General features: G+C 33.3%; 1 protein-coding gene across 1 annotated transcript in view; it reads right to left on the bottom strand.

Moving 5' to 3' along the window:
* Positions 1-25,153, bottom strand: part of LOC141514159 (ATP-binding cassette sub-family A member 10-like) — a 143,584-nt gene that overhangs the window by 40,470 nt on the left and 77,961 nt on the right. Inside the window, exons 20-25 of the mRNA XM_074224700.1 lie at positions 14,296-14,462; positions 12,294-12,427; positions 7,348-7,485; positions 3,929-4,036; positions 1,723-1,899; positions 318-431 (exon numbers count right to left, since the gene is read on the bottom strand). Coding sequence (XP_074080801.1) covers positions 318-431; positions 1,723-1,899; positions 3,929-4,036; positions 7,348-7,485; positions 12,294-12,427; positions 14,296-14,462 — 838 coding nt within the window. The remainder of the gene's footprint in view (positions 1-317; positions 432-1,722; positions 1,900-3,928; positions 4,037-7,347; positions 7,486-12,293; positions 12,428-14,295; positions 14,463-25,153) is intronic.

The following is a 25,153-nucleotide window of genomic DNA, read 5'->3' as shown; positions in this document are numbered from 1 at the left end:
CTCATGACTTTAAACAAACTTAATGTCTTTGTTTCTTAGGTTTTTGTCTTTAAAATAAAAAGTGGCTGAATTAGATAATTTGTGAAGGTCTGTCTAATTCTCTATTCTTTTCATTAAAGCAGAAGACTGATAGACACAAATAGAAACCAAGAAAAAATAGGTAATGTAAATAAAATTCAAAGGCCATAAAATGATCCAATTGTAATACATATATTTATCAAATAATATTCATTTTATAATTCATTGCAAAGGTAAAATACAGTATTTTGTTTTATAGGTAAAAAATGAAATGAATATATAGTGTGTTCTGTACTTACAATAAAGAAACAGAAAAACCAAAGGCCACTATTTTTTCTCCTCTTACGAAAAATGAATGATATCACATATGTGAAGACAACAACAGATGCTGCATAACCAATAGTGCACAGAATCTAAAATAAACAGAAAATTATATTAAGTACCAGAGAGGTAAATGTTATTCAGGAACATATGTCAAATTCTATGAACTAGGAGTTCTTAGGAGTTCTGCAAGAAAGCATGAGATAACAGAGACCATTTCTCAGATATTTACTTCTTTGGTCAGCAAACTCCCTCCCCATTTTACTATCCCAGTCACTGTGATACTAAATCACATATTAACTAAGAGTAAAACTCAAAACTCAAATACCCAAACCCTATTTTGCATTCTCTGATCCCCATTCATCTCGACCCAACATTTCCAATGCTCCAGTACACATCTATCTGTCCCTTCCATTATGCCATGTGAAAATTCAGTTTTATTAACAAGCTTCTTTTCATTTTAGACTTTGTAAATCCCTGCTATCTTTCAGCAGTCCCAGAGATCTTTTTGTGAATGGGTGGTCAATAGTTCAGGGTTATCCAGGAAAAGCTGCATCTTCTCTTCTACCTGGTTCTGATATGATTAACTGAAAGTTAGGAAGTATATTAAAATTCTCCTTGCTCTCCACTGCCAATTACTGATTTCACTTCTGCCAATATCACTTAGTTATTTTTCATCCTTTAATGACAAATTTGTCACTCAGTACAGATCATGGCGGCCATTATTTACTGGTTGTCAAATCATTCTTTCTCCTTTCTAAATCCAATGCATGATTTGTAGTCTTTTCCATTCCAACCTTTGCTTATATATTACTATTTCAGTATGCTAGCTGAGGTTTCTCCAAATACCATAATCTCCCGTTTCATCAATTTAGTCTCCTCCAAATGATTTACTTTGTTATTCCAACTCATTTACATGTAAAAATAGTAATCCTCTTGATTTTACCATCTACACATGTGCTTCCATGATCCCCATCTCTCAGTATTTCACTAGGCCATAACTCCTAATTATACTTTCTTCCCTTCCTACTCTCTATCCTTTAGTTAACCAACTCAAACTACTCTAACTCTACTCTTAAGTCCCCTTATCCATGCTTCTATCTATATCTACAAACTGTCTCCTGTATTAGAATGTAAGCTGTTTGAAAGAAGAAACTATTTAATCTTTATATTTATAACAGAAGCATGATTCCTAACATATAATAGACACTTGATAAAAAAAATTTGACTGACTTTTAAAAAATAATTGTATAATACAGGCATGTTTCAATGCTTTCCAATATAAATAAAGCATTACTGAACATTTGTTTGATTGCACATACAGGTCTTAAATTGCAGACTTTCTAATGAATATTTCTTTGTTCTATAAAATTTTTGACTTACCTGAGCAAATAAGATTATAGTTGTTGGCCAGGCTTCATCTGTATTATTTATAAGGTAGTTAATGACATACATTAAAAAGAGAATCAAGCAATATAAAGGAATATCCACCAGTGCCTGCCCACACCAGTATGCTGATGGGTGGAGCCCTGAAATCCATAACTGGGCCTGAGCTTTTATCTGATGGAGAAATGGAAGAGATACAAAGTGGTTTTGAAAACTGAAACTTAGAGAAATGTTAACAATGCCAGTTACATGAAAATATTCATTTCTAAACTAATACTGCATACATCTTTGACATATTATATGCCCAACCTGTATAACTAATTTAAAACAGCATATCCCCTCCTTTCAAAGAATTTATAAACTTGAGGAGGCAAGTATAGTATAGATATGTATATAAATAAGCATGATACATGGTAGATACAAAAGTCAGGGGCAAGAAAAAAAGGAGGGGAAATACTAGTTTTAAGTAAATGTAGTGTTGAGGAGTGAAAAGTTCACCTTTAGCCAGGACTGGTGGTGGTAGAGAAAGGAAGGTAGTAAGCAGTTAGACTATTTCATGGAGTAGATGACCTTGAAGAAAGAAAAGAGGATTTCAATAGTTGGAGATTAGTGATAAGTATATACTAGGCATAAGAGAAGACTTCTTATCAAATCACAGAAAACCCAGGACAAATAAAGTATCAGATATAGTCCAAGAGGCAAAATGAACAAAGATTAGTAAAGTGGATTGCAAAATCAGTTTTCAGAATCTTAAATTCTTTTTTTTTTGCAAGGCAGTGGGGGGGTTAAGTGGCTTGCCCAACGCCACACAGCTAGGTAATTATTAAGTGTCTGAGGCCGATTTGAACTTAGGTACTCCTGACTCCAAGGCCAGTGCTCTAGCCACTGCGCCACCTAGCCACCCTGAGAATCTTAAATTCTAGGCTGAATAGTTTGTAGATTAATCTTCCAGAAATTATTAAAGATTTTTGAGTAGGAGGTGAGACATGGTATATGACATGGTCAAGCTTAAATATTAGGGAAGGAAAACAGCTTCTATATGAAGGATGTATTGAAGAAAAGTGACAGAGGAGGCAAGAAAGATCATTATGAGATTACTTCCAAAGTCTAGGTGAAAAGTGATAGGATTTCAGAATTAATATAAAACTAATACTCTTCCCATAAATATGAGTCCAAAAATGAAGAGATGTGAAAGGCATAGTGGGAAAAAATATTATCTCATCTATTCTCCATACTCCTTTACTTTGCTCTTTTGCTAGCTGTAAATCTCTTGGTTCCTGTTGGGACATTGAAGCTCCTCTTTGATTTATTTCCTAAATGAATGTCAGGATCTTTGGGCAGGTCTACAAGAATTCTTTGAACTCAGGTCCTAGCATTTCTCAGCATGATTTCTTCTCCACGAGTGGCCCTTTCTTTTCTTAATCTAGACCACTATGACCCCATTGTGGTCATTCTTTCTAGCTGGTCTCTAAAAATCTCTCTTCCACACCTACAGAAAGAGCATCATCGACTTCTCATACTCAAGCTAGGTCCCCCCTGGAAATTTGTTGTGAAATCTTTACCCTTCCAAACCACTAACATGCCACAGCAATTGAAGATTTCATAGTTGTTACCATGTGACATGCCACAAGCTTTGACTTTGTAATGTTGCTTCTTTTTACATCACTCAGATTGGTGGAAGCATAAGGAGAGTCTAGGCTTGTCTAAGCCTAAAATTGGTTGAGACATTCCTTCAACAATGAGCTACATGATACAGTGGAGGGGAAAGCCTTGTATGAATCATATGACTTGGGCACTAGATCTAGCTCTATTAGTAATTATCTCTGTGTCCTTGGACAAGTCACTTATTCTTTCTTAAATATGATAGTGAATAGGACAGTCATTTTTGAACTTCTGTAGGATAGAAAATGACTATCTGACAGTTCAAGAAATTTCATGAACAAATATATGGAGTTATGTAGACTGACTCCTTGAAGAAGGTATATTTTATTGCAGCTTTTAAATGGAGAGAATTTTCTACATCAATAACCTAATAACTGACAAACCCTTTATCTCACCATTTCAAACAATGTGACTCAAGCTGGATCAAATTTCCATAAGTGAGCTTTCATAGATTGCATAAGGAGAACTCAATGCATACAAAATATTTCAACTATAATTACAAAAAAAAAATAAAGTTCAAATTTTAGTTACTTGTGCTTACTTTATAGTCACTTATGCTTCCCATTGCAATATAAGGAGAAATGCTGGTTGCAATAAACATGCAGAAAAAGGATGCCTCCATAAAACCAACTCCTATAGATATGTCATCCTGAAAAATGAAGAGTAAATACTTTAAGATTATTAACTTTGAGCAGTAAATCAGAAAAGTCATAATTAATGATTAAAGTTTTATTCAAAAGAATAAAAATACTCAAAGTTGAACAGCTTATTCACTATTAAAAAGTCTATTATATTTGGGGAAGATCAAGTCAATAAGCACTGAGTGAGTGCTTAATATGTCCCAGGAATTGTGTTAAAATATTAGAGAATCTTTTTTTTATAAAAGTCCCTGCATTCAAGGAATTTGTGGTCTAAATTAGAGAGACAATACAAAAGTAAGGAGCAAACAAGATGGGGTGAGAGGGAGATAGTCAAGAGAGAGAAAGGGCTTTAGTAGAAGGAGAATTGGAAAAGGCTTCATGTAGAAGGATTTGAGCTAAGATTTGAAGATAGGGAGACTTGAAGATGGGTAAAAATATTTTCACTTGAGAAGGTGTCACCTCTATAACCAATGGGAACTAGAAATTCTACCTGAAGAATCAGTTATACAACTCTTAGGCTGGATTTCCAACAAAGCTTATTCTCTCTCAAATCCCCTTTCTCATAAATGGCATGTCTAGACTCTGGAGTAACCTAAGAATTAGATTGTAGATGCCCATATCTACTCAGAGAACACATGCATGATATTTGCCTCAATCTTTCTTCCACAGAGCTTTAACAAATCAGAAAGACAAAAGGAATAAATTTGAGAAACCCAAATTACCATGGTTGTGCTCCCATGCATGTATTGATTGGCTCCAGGTGCTGAAGATACAAAAATCAAAGACACTATAATTTTTGCCTTTAAGGAATGTGCTTTGTAATGAGGGAGCCTATAACAAATACGTGTGCTATAAGGTAGCCTGTAATAAGGGCAAAGGAAAGATTCAGATAAAGCACTCTAAGAAAATTAAAGAGGGAGAGGTGATCCTAACTTTTGACCTAAAGATGATGTCAGAATCCACAAATTGGAGAAATTCACATATTCATCTCCCAGTTGTATTCTCCTATTCATATGACTACTGCTCTGAACCAATACAAGGTTGTCCTCCATGTCTAGAATGCTCTTTCACCTGACCTTTTCCTAGGTTTCCTTTAAGTCTTAGTTGAAATTCCACCCTCTGCAAAAGATTTCTCCCAGTCCTCCTAGTTGCAGAATACCTTCCACAACTTTTCATCTGTTCTCCATATTTCATATACATATATATGTATATATATACATATATATGTGTGTGTGTGTGCTTTTCATCTGCTCTCCATATTATATATATATATATATGTGTGTGTATATGCATATACATATATGTGTAAATATATAAATATATATATATATATATATATATATTTGTAAATCATCGTCCCTTTTGAAAGTGAGTTCCTTGAGGGAATTGGACTATTTCACTTTTGTCTTTATAAATCAAAACTAAGCACAATGCCAGGGACATAGAAAGCACTTAATCAATGCTTGTTGACTAATTGATTTCAGGCAAGAAATCTTAAGTCATCTTTGGCCCTTCCTTTTTAGTCCTTTTTATTCTACCCAGCCTAAAATTTTCTCTTTTGAAAAAATCACTTGGATACACATTTTCCATTCAATTACTACTATCATAATCATAGTCCTAACCTCATGCTAGTTCTGGCTTCATTCAAGGTACTAAAATATAAAGAGAATGTTAGAGTTCAGATACATACATGAATTTTAAAGATAAAAATTGTAGGAGTTTACTCAAGATGCTAGAGTAGTAAGAAGTAGTGGAGTCTAGCTTAACTACAACAATAATCTCAGATTAAGTTAATGACTAGAAATCTAGAAAGTAATCACAAGAAGTAATCTTTCCAACAGAAGATCACAGATTCAACACAAAAGCAAGTGACCAAGACATCACATATAGAATAGTTGCTGACAAGCATTACAGGTTCCAACACCTTCAAGAGCACAGGACCATAGCACCATCTGGGACAACTGCCAAATTTTCCTTGTCAGTTTCCTCGCTTATGAAATTTGATGGTTAGAATTAATATTTTGGCATATACTGGAATTTTCTTATTGCTGTTGACCTCCTTGGTCAAAAGAAGAAGATTTGAACCACTATTAAAATATTATAGAACTAGAGATATTCAAAAATCCAACCTAGAAAAAGAATATAATTCCATAACATCTGCAAAGAGACACACAAATAAAAAATAAATTCTCCATAAAGTATACATAATTACCTGGAATAAAGCAAGAAAAAATTATATCTATAGAGGAAAGAATTAAAAGGAGAATAAGCATCCTAGAATAAAAAGTGATCAAATTTATCTAAGATTAAATTTCAGAAAAGATCAAAGATAAATCAATAACTCCAAAAATAGTAAATATTGAGCATGAGGAATCAAAAGATTTGAAAAAAATAGAATTTAAAATAAGCTATTTGCTATCAGTCAGTCAACAAGCATTTATAAAGCACTTACTACATGCAAAATTGTATAAAAACAACTTACCTGGAAAGTAGTTTAATCACAATTTAGAAATCATTAGACTAACTAGAAATCAAAATTAAAACTAATAATGACTAACATTTATAAGATACTTTAAAATTTGTGAAATATTTATATATGTTATCTCATTTGATCCTCAGAAGAACCCTCTCGGGTAGAAGCTGTTATTTTCTCCATTTTACAGATGAAGAAACTGGACATCAAAGAGGTTAAATGTCTTCCCTAGAAAGGCATTGGAAGAGATTATTTCTCTTAGAAAAATCACTGATGCTAATTGTGTTCTTTCTCTTTCAACACCTTCTTCTTCTTAATAAGTATGAGGGAAACTAAGAAAATAATACTGGTAGGGACATCTTTGTAGCAAATTTCTCTAACATACTCTAATATTCAATATATAGGGAATAATGATAATAATTATAATAAGCACTTATGTGTCAAGCACTGTGCTCTGTAGGTTGTGTGCCAATATTATGCCCATTTTACAAAGGGGGGAAGCTGAGGCAAATCAAGTTTAAGTGACTAACAAGAACAAGAAACACTTCTGAAGACTTCTGAAGAAGTTTGAATTAGATTATTCTAAAGTTTTCTTATATTCTGAATTTGAACCTATGATTTATGATTAACCAAGTACTGTGAAAAATTTAAATTAGATTTTGTATACTCTTTTTTTAATAAAGTGGGGAAGTAGGTTATAGATTTTGGAAAGATTTCCTCTAAAAGTTGTTACTACGGTGGTGGGGAAAACTTCATGATAAATTAAAGATTCCATTGATCTAGATAGGTCACTAAAACATTATATTTACTGACAGTGATGAATAAATGAAGCATTACTATACTTACATGAAAAAATGTGCTCCTCTTTGTTTGAATATATTCTGATGGGTTAAAGATTCCTAGTAGCCCATTACTAATAATACCCATGAGAACAGGAAAACAGTTCAGCCTCTTGGTATTGCATGCAACTGAAAATCTGTAATGCTTAAGAACAATAAATATAAGCTCATAAAGCAAAGTTTTTGGTGTATGATATATGGAAACATTATAAATTGCCAAATTCTGAATGAAGTTAATGAATACACAGAATATATAGAAAACCAACAGATTTTGAATTACTACTTCCCAAACTGATTGAGTCAAGGAACACTTTGAGCTGAAAATATAAGGATGGAAATCTTAAATAATCACTATTGTGGAGGAATGTCACACAATATAAAATCTCTAGAATAAAAAGAAACAAGAAAAAAATATATATATATATGGAAAACAGAAGAAATGTAAACTATTTTCTTAATGAAAATAATTGTTCATGACATTTTTATATATAACTAACTTTAAATTTAATATTTTAGAAAGAATATATTATCTTAAAGTTTTCTCACAAAATTTCTATTCAAATGATTAGCATCCCATGCAATAAAATTAAGGACACACTGCCTTAAATGGTCCTTAGTAGCAATATCCTAAAAGTTCAATAGATGGCAATATTTTGCCATTAAAGTAGATTTGAAATTCACAAAGGAGATATTACCCAATTAAATCCCATTTTTAAGAGGTGGTTAGATTCATCTAATTCCAGTTTATTAAATATGAAAAAAATTACTTTCTAATTTAAAATTAAAACAATATTTTATAGAAAGATTCTGATAATTTTATCCTTGTTTTTATCTGGGGAGATGATCAATTTTTCTTTAACGTTAAAAAAAATCCCTCAGGAATAATAAAAGACAAGATCCATGATGGACTGAATTTTTTTTTCAGTTATTGTGGTTGCACTCCTCTATTAATATATAAGCTAAATATTTTTTAAATATAATTTTCTGCCATTGTACTAAATTCAGTACAGAATTGTTGCTTTTCTGAATTTCCTTCAGATCAAACTGAAATATGAAACGGGGAAGAAATTATTGCAGTTTCCTTTCTCTTTTCTTTCAGAGTAAAAATCAGATATCAGTGGAAGAAATTAAAAGGTATGTTCTAAATACAATGACCTTGATTGTTATGACGTATATATGTTAATATGATGTATATATAAATTGCTTTTGCCTATGGTTTCAGACAGCTGACTTTCCATTACAAAATAGAGATCAGCATCTCTAACCTGAAATTGATCAATAATTACACCTCATTGTCTGAATAGAATAAAAGCTCTAAGAGCAAAAAAACCAATTTCTTATGTTTCTTAGTGGCATAGCTATAATTAGACTTGCCATTTTCTAAATATTTATCTGGAGCTCTGGGGGATAATATCTAGAATGAACAAAAACTGAGAAATTTAACTTTGGGCAAAATTATTTTAATAAATGTGAATATTCCCCACAAATTAATTTATTTGTTTTCCTAGACACTTATTTTGGTTGACATTGAGAAGTTAAATAATGTTAACAAAAACAATTTTAGACTTAGCTATGACAAAATTTATTTTCTAAATACCTCTTTACATTCTTGTCATTGCTTAAAGCACACAGAAGTTGAAACAATTAGTATTTTTACAATTCAATAAAGAAATACATTTTATTCTTATGTGATTATATAGATTACATAGAGGATTTATTTTCATACACTTCAAAGTAGATATTTTAGTAGGTAAAATTAATATCTTACTAATCAATATGTCTTAACAAATTAAAACATTTTATAATATTTTGAGTTTGGGAAATAAAGTTAAAATCCAACTTACTTATTATTCAAACACATTAAAAAGGTTTTCTCCAGAAATATGATAAATACACAACCCATTTCATGGAACTGTTGTGCAGAAAGTGTTTTAAAATGCTATGCAAGTGTGAGGTATTGTTATCATTATAATTTTTATTATTGAAAAACAATTATCTTTTTGATGGTAGAGTAAACATAGAAATATCCCTGGAACAAATCCTTAGACTGCCTTGATTATATTATATTTAGTGCTCTGTGAACTATTGCCCAAGCTAAAAAAAAGACTGAAGTTGAACAAAAGTCCTAGAATATAAACTCATCTTCTATAAGTTCACTAAAAACTTCTTTAATTTAACAGTTAGGATATTGGAGATAATATGCATTTTATCTTAATATCACATGATTTTTATTTTTTCCTGGTAAGTCCCTCTAATTTGAACATTTCATTTCTAAGAACCTGGAGATTAGGAATATTTGATATTGGCAGCATTTATTTAAAATGATTTAACTAACTTTTATGTATTAATATTACATCTGGTCAACTGTAGGTAATAACTATATCTGTGATGATCTTCCTTTTGCTATAAAATTTATTGTTTTTAGTTCTATATTTTGAGATCTATAATGGCAATATGGAAATTTGTCATCTATTAGTCAATGAAAAATAGTTTGTGATGTAGGGTTCTAGTCTTCAAGTTAGGTCTTAGAGGGTAAGTCTGAAACATAATTTCTATCAATTACTTGTATGACTGCCATTTATCCCCAGGTCCAAGCTCCTTAAAGGATAACCTTTCTCTGTTTTTTCCAATATAAGTCCTTCATTTCCATAAACAAATAAGACCATCAAGTGTACAGCTTTTCTTTGTCATATCATTGGCCAGGCTCATGTGAATTTCACTCAAGGAAGGCTTTTTGATTCTATCTTTGGAACCTAGATGTCCCACACACTCATCAAGATTTACATTTAACAAATTCAATGCTTGCATTTGTTGTCAGGTTTCATATTGTTCAGAGACATGTTATCCTGTTCTAAGAGGTTCTATCTGTCTCTACCTTTCCTTAGCATACATTAAGAATTTTATACACTTACTGGGAAAAGATTCTAAAAAATAAAATAGCTGTTTGATTTGTTTTTGCAGTTGAACCCTATAATTTGAAGGCATCAGTGAACATTAAGCAATGAATAATAAGATGCTTTGGTTACACTCCTTTAACTTAGAAATCATACTTGGTCTATTTAGTAACTATAATAGTAGTTAAGGTGAAGCAAAACTATGATGGACTTAAATTTTCTCCCTGAAAAATACCATATTTTGTAACAATTTTAATATTATTGCATTGGGTTCATGTTTTAAATAGGAAAGAGTTTTACTTGTAGGAATCAACTCATCAAGCATTTTTACTCTACTTATTTTATATACTTATAGTTATGTATCTTCAGTATATTAAAAAGTGAAGAATTCAGTCTAAAAATTTTGCAACAATTAAGAAACAGTATAAATATTAGCACACTGAGGTAATTTACTTAATAATTACTGAATAAATGAATAATTTGCTCTCAACACTCATAAAATTTTTTGGTCACAGACCTTTAATTAGATTTTTCAAATCACATCTACTCATGATGGTATTTAATCCTCATTCTGAAATAGTATTATTTGATAGTTCCACCATAAATTCTACTGTGCCTAGGTTCAGATTTTTACACTTTATTTCAAATATTATGGGAAAATGTATAATGGCTATAATAAATAATAGCTTTAAATAAATTATTCTGTTCTGGTATATCTATATACATACCAGTAAAGTCTACTGCTAAATTAAAATTAATATTATCAGACTCAAAAAAAGGAATTTTTAGACTCCAGCAAAGTATGTTCATCTCCTTGTCAACATCATCATCTGAGATATCAGTATCAATTTTGTCATACATTTCATTATTTGATATATAACTTCTTGTGTTAAGTAAAGTGTTTTAAATAACCCAGTTTTTCCCCTTCAATTTGTAGTAGCTTTTAAATTGTTGTTGTTCAAACATTTTAGTCAAACCTCATTCTTTATAACTCATTTTGGGGATTCCTTGACAAAAATACTAGAGTGGTTTGCCATTTCCTTCTCCAGCTCATTTTATAGATGAGAAAACTGAGGCAAACAGGAATAAATGACTTGTCCAGGATCAATTAGATGGTGCCTCAGGTCAGATTTGAACTCTTCCTTATTACTTGAAATCTTCCTTAACTTGAAGTCTTCCTTACTTTAGGTCTACAAGTTCTCTGATAAAAATATTACCTAGTGTTATTGTTAGTAATACCTTGTATGACTTGGAGCTAAGCGTACATCAACAAACAAAAAAACCTGAAACTTTGTCTATAATATCTGTTTCTAATTTTGCTATCATAAGATAATGACATATAATGGAAACAGTCATGTCTACAATTTATTTCAAGCTCAGAGTTTGTTCACTTTTTTGTGAGCACCATCTGTATTAAAGTGGTTCCAGCATGTAAGACATGGAATTTTCTGATTTTTGATCCTTCCTGTAACATCAGATCATAAAGAACCTGACAGTTATCCTTCATGTCAATTTGATAATCAAACAAGTTTTATGTAAAGTCAACTTGTAATTCTAGACTAATAGATCTATTTCTTTAACTCCCAGGAGTAATTACATCACCCTGATTGAGGTGCTAAACTAACAAATGGTATCTGCATAGCCACATTTGCTAGTAATTCAAGATTTCTGTCAGGCTTCACAGTTACCATAACAATACCAGAACATGCACTTTATGTATCACTTTAGCTTGCCCTTTTCCCCCTTTGGGGAAATGATGATGGGCTGGATTTTTAGATTTGGTAATGGTGGTGGTTATTATTATGGTTGCTGTCATTATGGACAAGAGTGTCTCAAGTTGTTTTTTTTTAATTTTCAGAATATGGTATTATCTTTAAAAATGGACAAAGTTGTTTTTTTCTAAGTTAATAAAACAAAAAAATTAAATTAATTTCAGCCATGTTACAATTTTTATGAATTGGAGGATGGTTTAAATTCTTGAGTTAAATACACACACACACACACACACACACACACACACACACACACACACACAGACACACAAGAATAGAGAACATACCTTTTGTTTGCCAGATATTATGATGGCTCCATTATATGATGGATCTTCTATACCATTTTTATTTCTAAAGTTAACAACTTCCAAAACAATATTCTGACGTTTCAATGAATGTACAAAATCTTCAAGGTTTGAACCTAATATATAGGAAATAATAGAAGACAAAATTAAATGAAGAATATATCTATATTAACACATTATAATTTGAGAGGATTTAATCAAATTCCCTAGAATGTAGAATGGCTTACTTGTGAACATTGTAATCCTTATACAAAAAAAAAGGTTTATTCCCATAATTAATGTTATTTTTTCAGAGACCAGTAATTAATGAAGTGTCAATAATGGATATAGAGGGGAAATTGTGACCCAGCAATGTTCTATTGCTATAAATGAATAGCCCTTATCTAACTTGCTTTTAAATATCTTTCTGCCCTATTAATTGATCATATGCAAGTTCAATTTGTACTTTTAATCATTATTTATTTTTCACTCTCTGAAAATCTTAGCGAAAACTTCAATTCTACTTGCTTCTACTATCACTTCCCCCATATAATAGTAAGCATTTTATATAACTAGTTCAGTTGAACTTGTCTTCCTACCACCCACACTTTCCTTGAAGGCTGCTATTTTCTCTCTAAATTTACCATTACCCCAAACCACAACCAATTTGGGAGAATTATGCCAAAGGCATGTACATTTTCCTTGGTTGCCTAGAGACAACCTTTCTTAATGAGATTAGAATAAACCTACCCACTGAGATGAGAAAATGAGTTAGAGAACATTGTGTCTTATTATGCCTAATGCTTAACAAGAATGATAAGACATTGTCCTTTTGGGGTTGGATATCCATCTCTAATCGCAAGGATTAGAAGACATATTAGGATGGAATGTAGGTCACTTTAGAGCAAAAGTTATTGATCTTATTTGGAGTCATGGACTACTTCAGCAGTTTGGTGAAACCTATATGGTCTTTTTTTCAGAATTATGTTTTTAAATGCATAAAGAAATCATCTAGGATTACAAAGGAAGTCAATTTTATTGAAATACAGTTATCAAAAGTTTTTAAAGCCAATTTTATGACCCTGGGTTCACATCTGAGATTTTCAATAATTGCATGTGGAAAAGGAAGTAATAAGATACAAGGAGAAATGGAGAAGTAACTTTATGAAGGAGAACCCAAATAGCTTGCTTCTAAATAAATCCTGTAGTGTATGCAGGGACTGAAAGGAATTTCAATTAATGTGTCTCTGTATATGTAGCTGAGATAATTCATGAAAAAAAAGATAATTTTGATCAGCACCTTTTTGCTTTGAAATCTGTGGAGAAAGTTATAATAGAGAGAACTATAACCCCCTATCATACTGGGAGAAAAAAAATCATTGACTCCTCTTATTTGCACCAGATACCAAAGAGAGTGGTGGGTCCTAGTAATGGACAGGAGAGATTATTCCAAGGAAAGGAGGAGACAGATTTAGAGCAGCAAAAGAGAGCAAATCTAGAAAGCAATGATTATAGTCGAAATAAGCATGTATATTATGAGGCAGATGCAGTGAATAGTCTAACAGAGGTGATAAGCATGAGAAGACATTGTTCTTACAAGAGACTTTGGGGAAACCCTGTAAAATTTAGGTATGCAACCATTCATTTACATAAAATAAAAAATACAATTTTCCTAATAAACCCTTATTCTGATATATTATGACCAACATGATTGCCTTTGGGTCTGTTTGGACAAGAGAATTTCTTGCATTTCTGAGTAGGAATTTGAACCAAGTGAAATATGAAAATATAATTAATTATAACCCAGATCCATTGTGTTTTAACCTCCCCTTCCCTACCCTAGGACAAAAGTTAAATAGGCAATTTTTCCTTCATCTTATCAGTGATATTTTATGCATGTTGAATGAGGCTGAATATTTTTATTTTCTCACAGTTATTATTTCTCAAAGTAAATTAAATGGAAGGATAGATGTTAATAATATATATGTATATATAATTTTCTTACCTGTGTTATTGACAACCAATAGGCTAGTGAGTGGAGTATGCGGATGTTGTCCAGGAGCAAGGAAATACATATTAGGGGAAATTCCCCAAGAACTGGTTTGACGAAATATTCTATATAGTATGTTTTCCATAATGAAAGGAAAATAACCAATTCCAAACACCAATAACCTAAATAGAAGAAAAGTAATGTTACATACAACAATATGCCCCAATAATAAAAAGGCAAACAAGCTATGTTAAAATTAACAGACATGCTGACATTAAAAAATTGACAACAGTATGAGATCATCCAACACACTTAATAATAATTATAATCATTCAAAGAGGAAATATTGTATAGTAAATAATGAACTGATTCTAAAGCCAGACCAAGTTGTATTCAAGTTCAACTTCTGACACATACTGTGATAGTGAATAAGTCATTTACCCTCATTTGCTCCAAAACATATTGCCTATGTGATAGTGAACAAGTCATTTACCTTCTCATTGCCTCATTTAGGCAACTTTCTAATTATATGATACAGAAGTCAATCTTAATTAATAGAGAGAGTTTCCCCACCAGAGAGTTCCTATTACCAGTGAAATCACAGATCCTGTCCCTATCCCTATTCCATAGTGATTACTGTGCTGTCTAAAATGATAAGTCAGTTCATTGCATACATAAAAGGAGGGTAAAAAAACACAAAGGACAAATTCAATTACTTTATAACCTTGACTTGTTCCAATGTCATTTCAGATTCCCACCCTGTATGGCAGAGCAGTTTCTTTGTAAAATGGAAATATGGAGCTATATCAGAGTGAATTCCAAAGGAAAACAATATATTAGAATCAGAACTGACAATGAAAACAAAACAAAAACAAAACCTATACTAAAGAGCCTCTAAAGATATTTGAATTCATAATCTAGTAGTACACATATAATGAAGATCTGGCACATGCTTAGACTACCAAAGATGGTATCATCTACATGGATGAGGGGACCTGGTTCCAAAAGTTGGGAGGCCTGAAATATTTGTAGACATTCAACATCATTGCCCTTCCACAAGGTTAAGAGCAGCCTTTTCCCATTCTTAGTATAGCCAAAATGGTAAAAAGAGGTGATTTAGAAAGTCAAGTAGTTTTTGGTAGCATTCCTATCAGAGGGTGAAGGCCTTCATTCACATCAAGTGTGAATCTTGGGGGTGGATGGGGATTGAGAATTACCTTCTTTTTAGTTCCTGTGATCCCAAGGAAACAGACCAGGCTTTTAGACTTTTCACTAATTCTTTTCCATTCTGGATACAGGGAAGAGAGTCAGGCCAGATGTTAGAGTTAACTAGTGAATACTTAGCTTTGCCATTAAATCCAGTGGGATTAATATTATATTGGAAATTAATGAAACTATGAACCTGATTATCCAAATTGGTTATACTCTGTGATTATGTCCCTGTCAGTAAAAGTTTGTACTTTTTTTTGTTATATTTTTAAGTAGATTCCTTTGCTAAAATTAATGTTGTTAATTAATTAAATGGAAAAGTGGTGCTAGTAATGGGGCTACTAAAAAGGGGACAAGACAGTCACTCAAGACTAAAGTTCATATTACACTGTGACCAAAACCTCTAGCACCCCCTCCTGGCCAGATGGAGATATTACACTCAGTGAGTAAAGTCTCTAGGGATCCCAACACCAAATTTGTGAACCAGCCCCTCCCCAACTCAAGGTCTTAGTAAAATGAAGAAAGGCCAGGGAGAAAGAGGGTCCATAGAAAAATTCTTGGAAGGGAAAAGACCCTAAGTCAGAGAGACCTAGAATCTCTGGGGAGAACATGATCTGGCCTCCAGCATAGAAAGACCTCTTTGAAGAAGTAATGAACGAGTTTAAAAATCAATTGGAAAATCTGGGGAAAGAAACCCAAGAGAAGACTAATACCTTGCAACAAGAAAACAAATCATTGGAACAACTGCACAAATGCAAAAAGAAAATAATTTTCTCAAAATCTCAATTGGTCAAATGGAAAACTCTTTCAAAAATAAAACTGACCAATTAGAAAAGGAGTTGCAAAAGGTAAATGAAGAAAATTCTTCTCTTAAAAAAAATGTCTGTGGAAACTAACGACTTCATGAGACAGCAAGAGCCTGTTAAACAAAACCAAAAAAAAAATAGAAAAAAACAGAAGAAAATGTAAAATACCTAATCAGCAAAACCACTGACTTCAAGAATAGTTTGAGATGGCACAATCTGAGAATTTTAGTTCTTCTTGAAAACATTGAAAAGAAAAAAAGCCTAGACTTAATATTACAGGATTTAGTGATGGAAAATTGCCCTGATATCATGCGACTAGTGGGTAAAATAGTCATTGAAAGAATACATTGATTCCCCTCTGAAAAGAGATCCTAAAATTAAAACACCAAGGAATGTTGTGGCCAAATTCCAGAACTATCAGATAAAAGAGAAAATCCTGGAAGCAGCCAGAAAGTAACAATTTAAATACCTAGGAGCACAATAAGGATTATTCAGGACCTGGCTGTATCAACATTAAGGGATCCAAGGGCCAGGAATGAGATATTCTAAAGAGCAAGGGAGCTTTGAAATGCAGCCAAGAATCCACTATCTGGCAAAACTGAGACTTCTCTTTCAGGGGAAAAGATGGACATTTAATGAAATGGAAGACTTACAATTCCTGATGAAAAAACTGAACTAAATAGAAAACTTGGACATCAAACAGAAAATTCAAGAGACACAATAAAATGTTAAAAAAGGGGGAGGAAGAAAAAAAACCTGCTATCCAATAACATGAAACTGGCTATATCTCAGCATGGGGAAAAGAGTCTCATAACTCTTAAGAATTGTAGCTCTATCAGAGAGAATATACTTAGCCAGAAATGATGGACACTTATGACTTATCCATGAGACTGCTACCCAATGGGATGAAACTGGCTATATCCCTACTTGGAAAAAAGACTATTAATTCTCAAGAACTGTAACTCTATTAGAGAGAATATACTTAACCAGAAGTGATGGATATTCAGGATTTTCTATGACTCAGATAGAATGATTTAAAAATACTTGCTCCTTAAAAGGAGGGACAGGAAGGAGATGGGAGGAGGGAGGGGGATTGAATGGGATAAATATCATTAAACTAAGGTACAAAAGACCTATGGTAAAGGAGGAAAAGAAGATGAGAAACACCTGAATCTTCCCCTCATCAGACTTGCTTAAAGTTAACTTGTACACACACTCAGTCAACTTAAAAAAATCTTATCTTTCAAGTATTAAAAGCGGAAAAGAGGAAAGGGGATGGACACAGGGAGGGGGAGTAAAAGTGGAATTAAAAAAGGGGAAGGGGAAAGAAAGGGGAGGGGTGGATATAGGAGGGCAAACACACTAAAGGAGGCAGTATTCAGAAACAAAATACTGGGGAATATGGACAAAGAGAAAAATGGGGGGAAAATACAAACAGAGGGAGGGCAATATAGAGTTAGTGATTAAAACTTTGAATCTGAATGGGATGAACCCTCCCTTAAAATGTAAGCAAATAGCAGATTGGATTAAAAACCAGAATCCTACAATATGCTGCTTACAAGAAACTCATTTGAAGCAAAGAGATCCATATAGAGTAAAGGTAAAAGGTTGGAGCAAAATATATTTTGCTTCAGCTGAAGTGAAAAAATCAGGGGTAGCAATCCTTATCTCAAAGTAACTGCAAAAATAGATATCATTAAAAGAGATAAAGAAGGAAACTATATCCTCCTAAAGACAACATAGACAATAAAGTGATTTCAGTACTGAATATGTATACACCCAATGGAATAGCATCCAAATTCTTAAAGGAGAAGCTGAAAGAACTACAGGAAGACATAGACAGCAAAACTCTACTAATGGGAGACCTCAACCTCCTGCTCTCAGATTTAGACAAATGGAATTATAAAATAAACAAGAAAGAAGTTAACTAGGTAAATAGATTGTTAAAAAACCTAGATATGATAGACTTATGGAGGAAATTGAATGGAGATAGAAAGGAATATACCTTTTTTTTCCTTTAGTACATGGCACTTACACAAAAACTGACCATGTACTAGGGCATAAAAACCTAATAATAAATTGCAGAAAGGCAAAAATAGTGAATACATCTTTCTCAGATCATAATGCAATAAAAATCATATGTAATATTGAGCCAGGGACATATAGACCCAAAACTAACTGGAAACTGAAAAGCCTCATTTTAGGAATGAGTGGATCAAACAACAAATTATAGAAAGAATTAATTATTTCATCCTAGATAATGACAATCATGAAACAACATACCAAAACCTATGGGATTCACTCAAGGTGGCTGTCAGGGGATATATTATATCTATAAATGTTTACATGAATAAATTAGTGAAAGAGGAAATCAATGAACTAAATATGCAACTAAAAAATTGGAGAAAGGACAAATTAAAAAACCCCAATTAAATACCAAATTAGAAATTCTAAAAATTGAAGGAGAAATTAATAAAATCAAGAGCAAGAAAATTATTGAACTAATAAATAAAACCAAGAGTTGGTTTTATGAAAAAAACAATAAAATTGATAAACCTCTGGTCAGTTTGATTAAAAAAAAAGAAGAAAACCAAATTGTTAGTATCATAAATGAAAAAGGTGAACTTACCACCAATGAGGAGAAAATTAAAGGCATGATTTGAAATCATTTTGCCCATCTCTATGCCATTAAATTTGACAATCTAAGTGAAGTGGACAAATATTTACAAAAATATAAGTTGCCCAGGTTAAATGAAGAGGAGATTAAATACCTAAACAACCCTATCTCAGAAAAAAAGAAATTCAACAAGGTATCATTGAACTCCCTAAGAAAAAATCTCCAGGGTCTGATGGATTCACAAGTGAATTCTACCAAACATTTAAGGAACAATTGGTTCCACTTCTATATAAACTCTTTCGAAAAATAGGTGAAGATGGAACTCTGCCTAACTCTTTCCATGGCACCAATATGGTGCTGATACCTGAACCAGCAAGAGTTAAAACAGAGAACGAAAATTATAGGCTTATCTCCCTGATGAATATAGATACAAAAATCTTAAATAAAATCTTAGTAAAACAATTACAAGTTATCACTGGGTTAATACATTCCAACCAAGTAGAATTTATTCCAGAAATTCAGGGTTGATTCAATCTTAGGAAAACTGTTAGTATAATTAATTATATCAACAACAAACCTATCAGAAATTATATGATTATATCAGTAGATGCTGAAAAAAGCTTTTGACAAAATATAGCACCCATTCCTACTAAAAACACTAGAGTGTAGGAATAAATGAACTGTTCCTTAGAATAATAAGCAGTATCTATCTAAAACCATCAATAAGCATTATCTTCATTGGGGAGAGGCTGGAGGCATTCCCAGTAAGATCAGAGGTGAAATAAGGATGCCCATTATCACCACTACTATTCCATATTGTATTAGAAATGTTAGCTTCAGCAATAAGAGAAGAAAAAGAAATTGAAGGAATTAGAATTGGGAAGGAAGAGATAAAACTCTCACTCTTTGCAGATGACATGATGGTATACCTAGATAATCCCAAGAAATCATCCAAAAAACTACTGGAAACAATTAGAAATTTCAGCAAAGTTGCAGGATATAAAATAAACTTCCATAAATCCTCAATATATGGAAGAGCTAGAAAGAGAAATCCCATTCAAAGTAACCTTAGTCAATATAAAATACCTGGGAGTCTATTTGCCAAGGCAGACTCAGAAACTTTTTGAAAACAATTACAAAAACACTTCTCACACAAATTAAATCAGATTTAAATAACTGGACAAACCTCAACTGCTCATGGATAGGTTGAGCTAATATAATAAAAATGACAATTTTAACAAAACTGAACTACCTGTTTAGTGCCCTACCAATCAAAATTCCAAAATCTTACTAAAAAAATGCAACTAAATTCATATGGAGAAATAAAAAGTCAAGAATTTTCAGGGATTTAATGAAAAAAGTGCAAAAGATGGTGGCTTAGCCCTACCTGATCTAAAATTATATTATAAAGCATCAGTCCTTAAAACTGTCTGGTATTGGCTAAGAAATAGAGTGGTGGACCAGTGGAATAGACTAGATGCAATAGCAGAAAATGATTATAGTGATCTGCTGTTTGATAAACCCAAAGAGTCCAGCTATTGGGATAAAAATTCTCTCTTTGATAAAAACTTCTGGGAAAATTGGAAGTTAGTATGGAAGAAACTTAGAGTAGACCAACGCCCCACACCCTATACCAAGATAAGAACAAAATGGATACAGGAATTAGACATAAAAAGCAATATTATAAACAAACTAGATCAAGGATCTATGGAAAGGGAAGCAGTTTATGACTAAGGAAGAGATGGAGAATATCACTAAAAACATATCACTAAATAAATATCACTAAAAACAAACTAGATGATTTTGATTGCATTAAATTAAAAAGTTTTTGCACAAACAAAACCACTGTAACAAAGATCAAAAGAAATGTAGTCAACTTTACAACTAATGTTTCTGACAAAGGACTCATTTCTAAAATATATGGAGAACAGAGTCAGATTTTTTTCAGGTTTTTTTTTTGCAAGGCAATGGGGTTAAGTGGCTTACCCAATTATTATCAATTATGGTAATTATTAAATGTCTGAGGCCAGATTTGAATTCAGACACTCCTGACTCCAGGGTTGGTGCTCTATCCACTGCACCACCTAGTCACCCTCTGAGTCAAGTTTTTTTTTTAAAAAATCCATTCCCCAATTGACAAATGGTCAAAGGATATGCAATGACAATTTACAGATGAGGAGATCAAAGCAATCCATAGTAATATGAAAAATTGCCCTAAATCATTACTTATTAGAGAAATGCAAATTAAAGCTTCCCCAACGTATCACCTCACACCTCAGACTGGCCAATATGACCAGAAAGGACAATGATCATTGTTGGAAGGGTTGTGGGAAATCTGGGACACTAATACATTGCTGGTGGAGCTGTGAACTCATCCAACCTTTCTGTAAAGGAATTTGGAACTACACCCAAAGGGCAACAAAAATGTATATACCCTTTGATCCAGCAATACCACTACTGGGTCTATACCCTGAAGAGATGATGAAAAAGGGTAAACATATCACTTGTACAAAAATATTTATAGCAGCCCTGTTTGTGGTTGCAAAAGAATTGGAAATCAAATAAATGTCCTTCAATTGGGGAATGGCTTGGCAAACTGTGGTATATGTATGTCATGGAACACTATTGTTCTATTAGAAACCAGGAGGGACAGGAATTCAGGGAAGCCTGGAGGGATTTATATAAACTGATGCTGAGTGAAATGAGCAAAACCAGAAAAATATTGTGTACACCCTAACAGCAACATGGGGGTGATGATCAACCTTGATGGACTCGCTTATTCCATCAGTGCAACAATCAGGGATAATTTGGACCTATCTGCAATAGAGAATACCTTCTGTATCCACAGAAAGAACTGTGGAGTTTGAACAAAGATCAAAGACTTTTACCTTTTATTTAGAAAAAAATCTGATTTCTTATTGTCTGATCTTGCTATCTCTTATACTTTATGTTTCTTCCTCAAGGATATGATTTCTCTCTCATCACATTCAATTTGGATCAAAGTATAGCATGGAAACCATGTAAAGACTGGCAAATTGCTTTCTGTGGGGGGAGTGGAGGAAGGGAAGTAAGATTATGGGAAAAAAATGTAAAACTCAAATAAATAAAATCTTTATAATTCAAAACAAAAAACACTAAAGCTTATGACAAAAGAAAGAAATTTGATAACTCTGTAATGGGTAAAATGTAAAGGGAGAGAATCTGTACAGAGTCAACTTTGGTAAAGAAAAGTAACAGAGCAGTCCTATGTTTTTTGGTGGAAACTATTCACTTCTGACAAAAAGTGATCACCTAGAGAAGGAAATGACAACTTCATTATTTTTGTCAAGAAAATCCCTATTGGGTCAGGAAGAGTCAGACACACAAATGAAATAATAACATCTACTCTGAAACATTGAGATACCCAAGCTAATAGGTAAATTTGCTTCCAGGTACTAAAGAAAAGGGATTGGATAGGTATTGAGATTCTAGGATTCATTTTTCATTCATTAACATTTCTTAAGTGCCTATTATGTATAAAATATTTTGCTGGGTGCACTGGAAAATAATAAAAGAACAAGATGCAGGGGGCAGCTAAGTGGTGCAGGGGGCAGCTAGGTGGTGCAATGGATAGAGCAATGGATAGGAGTACCTGAGTTCAAATCCAGCCTCACTTAACAATTACCTAGCTGTGTGGCCTTGGGCAAGTCACTTAACCCCATTGCCCTAAATAAATATTTTTTTAAAAAGACAAAAAAAAAGAACAAGATGCAGTCCTAAGCAAAATAAGCTGTTTTTAAAAGTAGGAAAGGAAGAAATCCAATCAAATTCCATCTTTAATACAAATAGAGTCTTTTTTTAGATGAATAGAATGTATTTGGGAAGGAAGGAGGTAGCTCTTTTTTATTTTTTAATTTATTTTTTATTCTCATTTTGTACAAATGTTTTTCTTTACATTAATAAAATATACTTGTTTACAAGTAAACAAAATACCCCTCCCCCATGAATATAGATAGATTTGCTTGGGCAAAAAAGTAAAGGGGGAGAAAAAAAATTAAAATTAAAAAAATAATAGTAATAATTGTAGGTATGGCCAGGTGGTGCAACGGACAAAGCACCAGCCCTGGAGCCACAAGCACCCGAGTCCACATCCAGCCTTGTAAACCCAATAATCACCCATCCCTGTGACAGGCAAGCCACCTGATCCCCCACTGCTCTGCAAAAACCAAAAAGAAGAAAGAAAAAAAAAGACCCAAAATAAAATAAAATAGTAATAATAGTAGGGGTGGCTGGGTGGCAGACAGAGCAATGGCCCTTGAGCAAGGAGCACCTGGGTCCAAATCCGGCCCCAGACACCCAATGATCACCCTGCTATGTGGCCCCAGGCAGGCTACCCAGCCCCATTTGCCCTGCACCCTCCCCCAAATAATAATAACAAAAAATGTGTTTCAGTCTTTGTTCCAACACTATCAACTCTGTTGTGAGTGGATCACATTCTTTATGATAAGTCCATCACAAAAGTTCCTTCCATATTTTTCCAACGTTGCCATTGCTGATCGCAACTCCCTCCTTTCTTATTTCTCCACTACCATGTACTATATTTTCTCTCTCCTTTCACTCTGACTCTGCTGTAGGGTTGCTGAGTGGCACAGCAGACAGATCCCTGGTCCTGGGGCCAAGAAGCCCTGAGTCCCCATACCACCCCTTAGGCCCAGAATCCACCTGGCCCTATGGTCCTGGGCAGGCCATCCAATCCCAGCCCCTTGCAAGAAGTACAAAAAGAAAATGTGTTATATCTGACCACTGTCCCCACATGGTCCATCCTATTGAGTATATTTGCTGTTTCCTCTCCTAGCCATCTCTGATGAGAGCAAAGGTTCCCTCATTCCCCCTTGCCTCCCCACTTCCATATCATTGCAACAGCTCATTGTAATAAAAAAAAATCTCATTATGTGAAATAGCTTGGACTATTCCCCCTCTCCTTTTTCTTTCTCCCATTCCATTTCCCTTTTTTTCCTATTGACTCCATTTTTACACCATATTTTATCTTCGAATTCAGCTTTCTCCTGTGCTTCAACTATCAAAGCTTCCTCTACCTGCTCTATTAACTGAGATGGTTCATATGAATATTATCAGTATCATTTTTCTATAATGCAGTTCATCCTCATTAAGTCCCTCATATTTCCCCCCTCTCCTCCAATCTCCATGCTTCACCTGAGTCCTGTATCTGAAGATCAAACCTTCTGTTCAGCTCTGGCCATTCCAAAAGGAACCTTTGAAATTCCCCTGGTTCACTGAAAGTCCATCTTTTTCCCTGCAAGAGGACATTCAGCCTTGCTGGGTAGTTGATTCTTGGCTGCATTCTAAGCTCTTTTGCCTTCCAATATATTATATTCCAAGCCCTATGAGCTTCCAATGTAGTTGCTGCTAAGTCCTGTGTGATCCTGACTGCAGCTCCACAATATTTGAACTCTGTCCTTCTAGCTGCTTGTAATATTTTCTCTTTGACTTGGGAGTTCTGGAACTTGGCTATAATATTCCTAGGGGTTGGTTTTTTGGGATCTCTTTCTCAAGGGGATCGTTGGATTCTCTCCATTTCTATTTTCCCTCTGTTTCTAGAATATCAGGGCAATTTTCCTATAGTAATTCTCTGAAAATGATGTTAAGGCTCTTTTCCTGATCATGACTTTCAGGTATTCCAATAATTTTCAAATTATCTTTCCTAAGTCTGTTTTCCATATCAGTTGTTTTTTCAATGAGATATTTCACATTTTCTTCTAATTTTTCATTTTGGTTTTGAAGTATGGATTCCTGATTTCTGGTAAATTCATCAATCTCCCTGAATTCTATTCTTTGTCTGAAGGATTTATTCTCCTCAGAGAGTTTTCTTATCTCTTTTTCCATCTGGCCAATTTTGCTTTTTAAAGCATTCTTCTCCTCAATAACTTTTTGAACTGTTTTATCCATTTGACCTAAGCTGTTGTTTAGCATGCTAGTTTCTTCAGCATTTTTTTGGATTTCCTTGACTAAGCTGCTGACTTCATTTTCATGTTTTTCCTGCATCTCTCTCCTTTCTTTTCCCAGTTTTTCTTCTAACTCCCTCATTTGATCTTCAAAGTCTTTTTTGAGCTCTATCATAGCCTGAGCCCAATTTCTGTTTTTCTTGGAGTCTTTAGATGCAGGAGCTTGTGCTTCCTCATCTTCAGACTGAGTATTTTGATCCTTCTTGGGCTCATTTGCAAAATATTTCTCAATGGTCTTC

The sequence above is a fragment of the Macrotis lagotis genome, chromosome 2 (assembly GCF_037893015.1).
Source record: "Macrotis lagotis isolate mMagLag1 chromosome 2, bilby.v1.9.chrom.fasta, whole genome shotgun sequence".
NCBI lineage: Eukaryota > Metazoa > Chordata > Mammalia > Peramelemorphia > Peramelidae > Macrotis > Macrotis lagotis.
The sequence above is the reverse complement of the archived record's forward strand: the minus strand, read 5'-3'. Positions and strand labels throughout refer to the sequence as shown.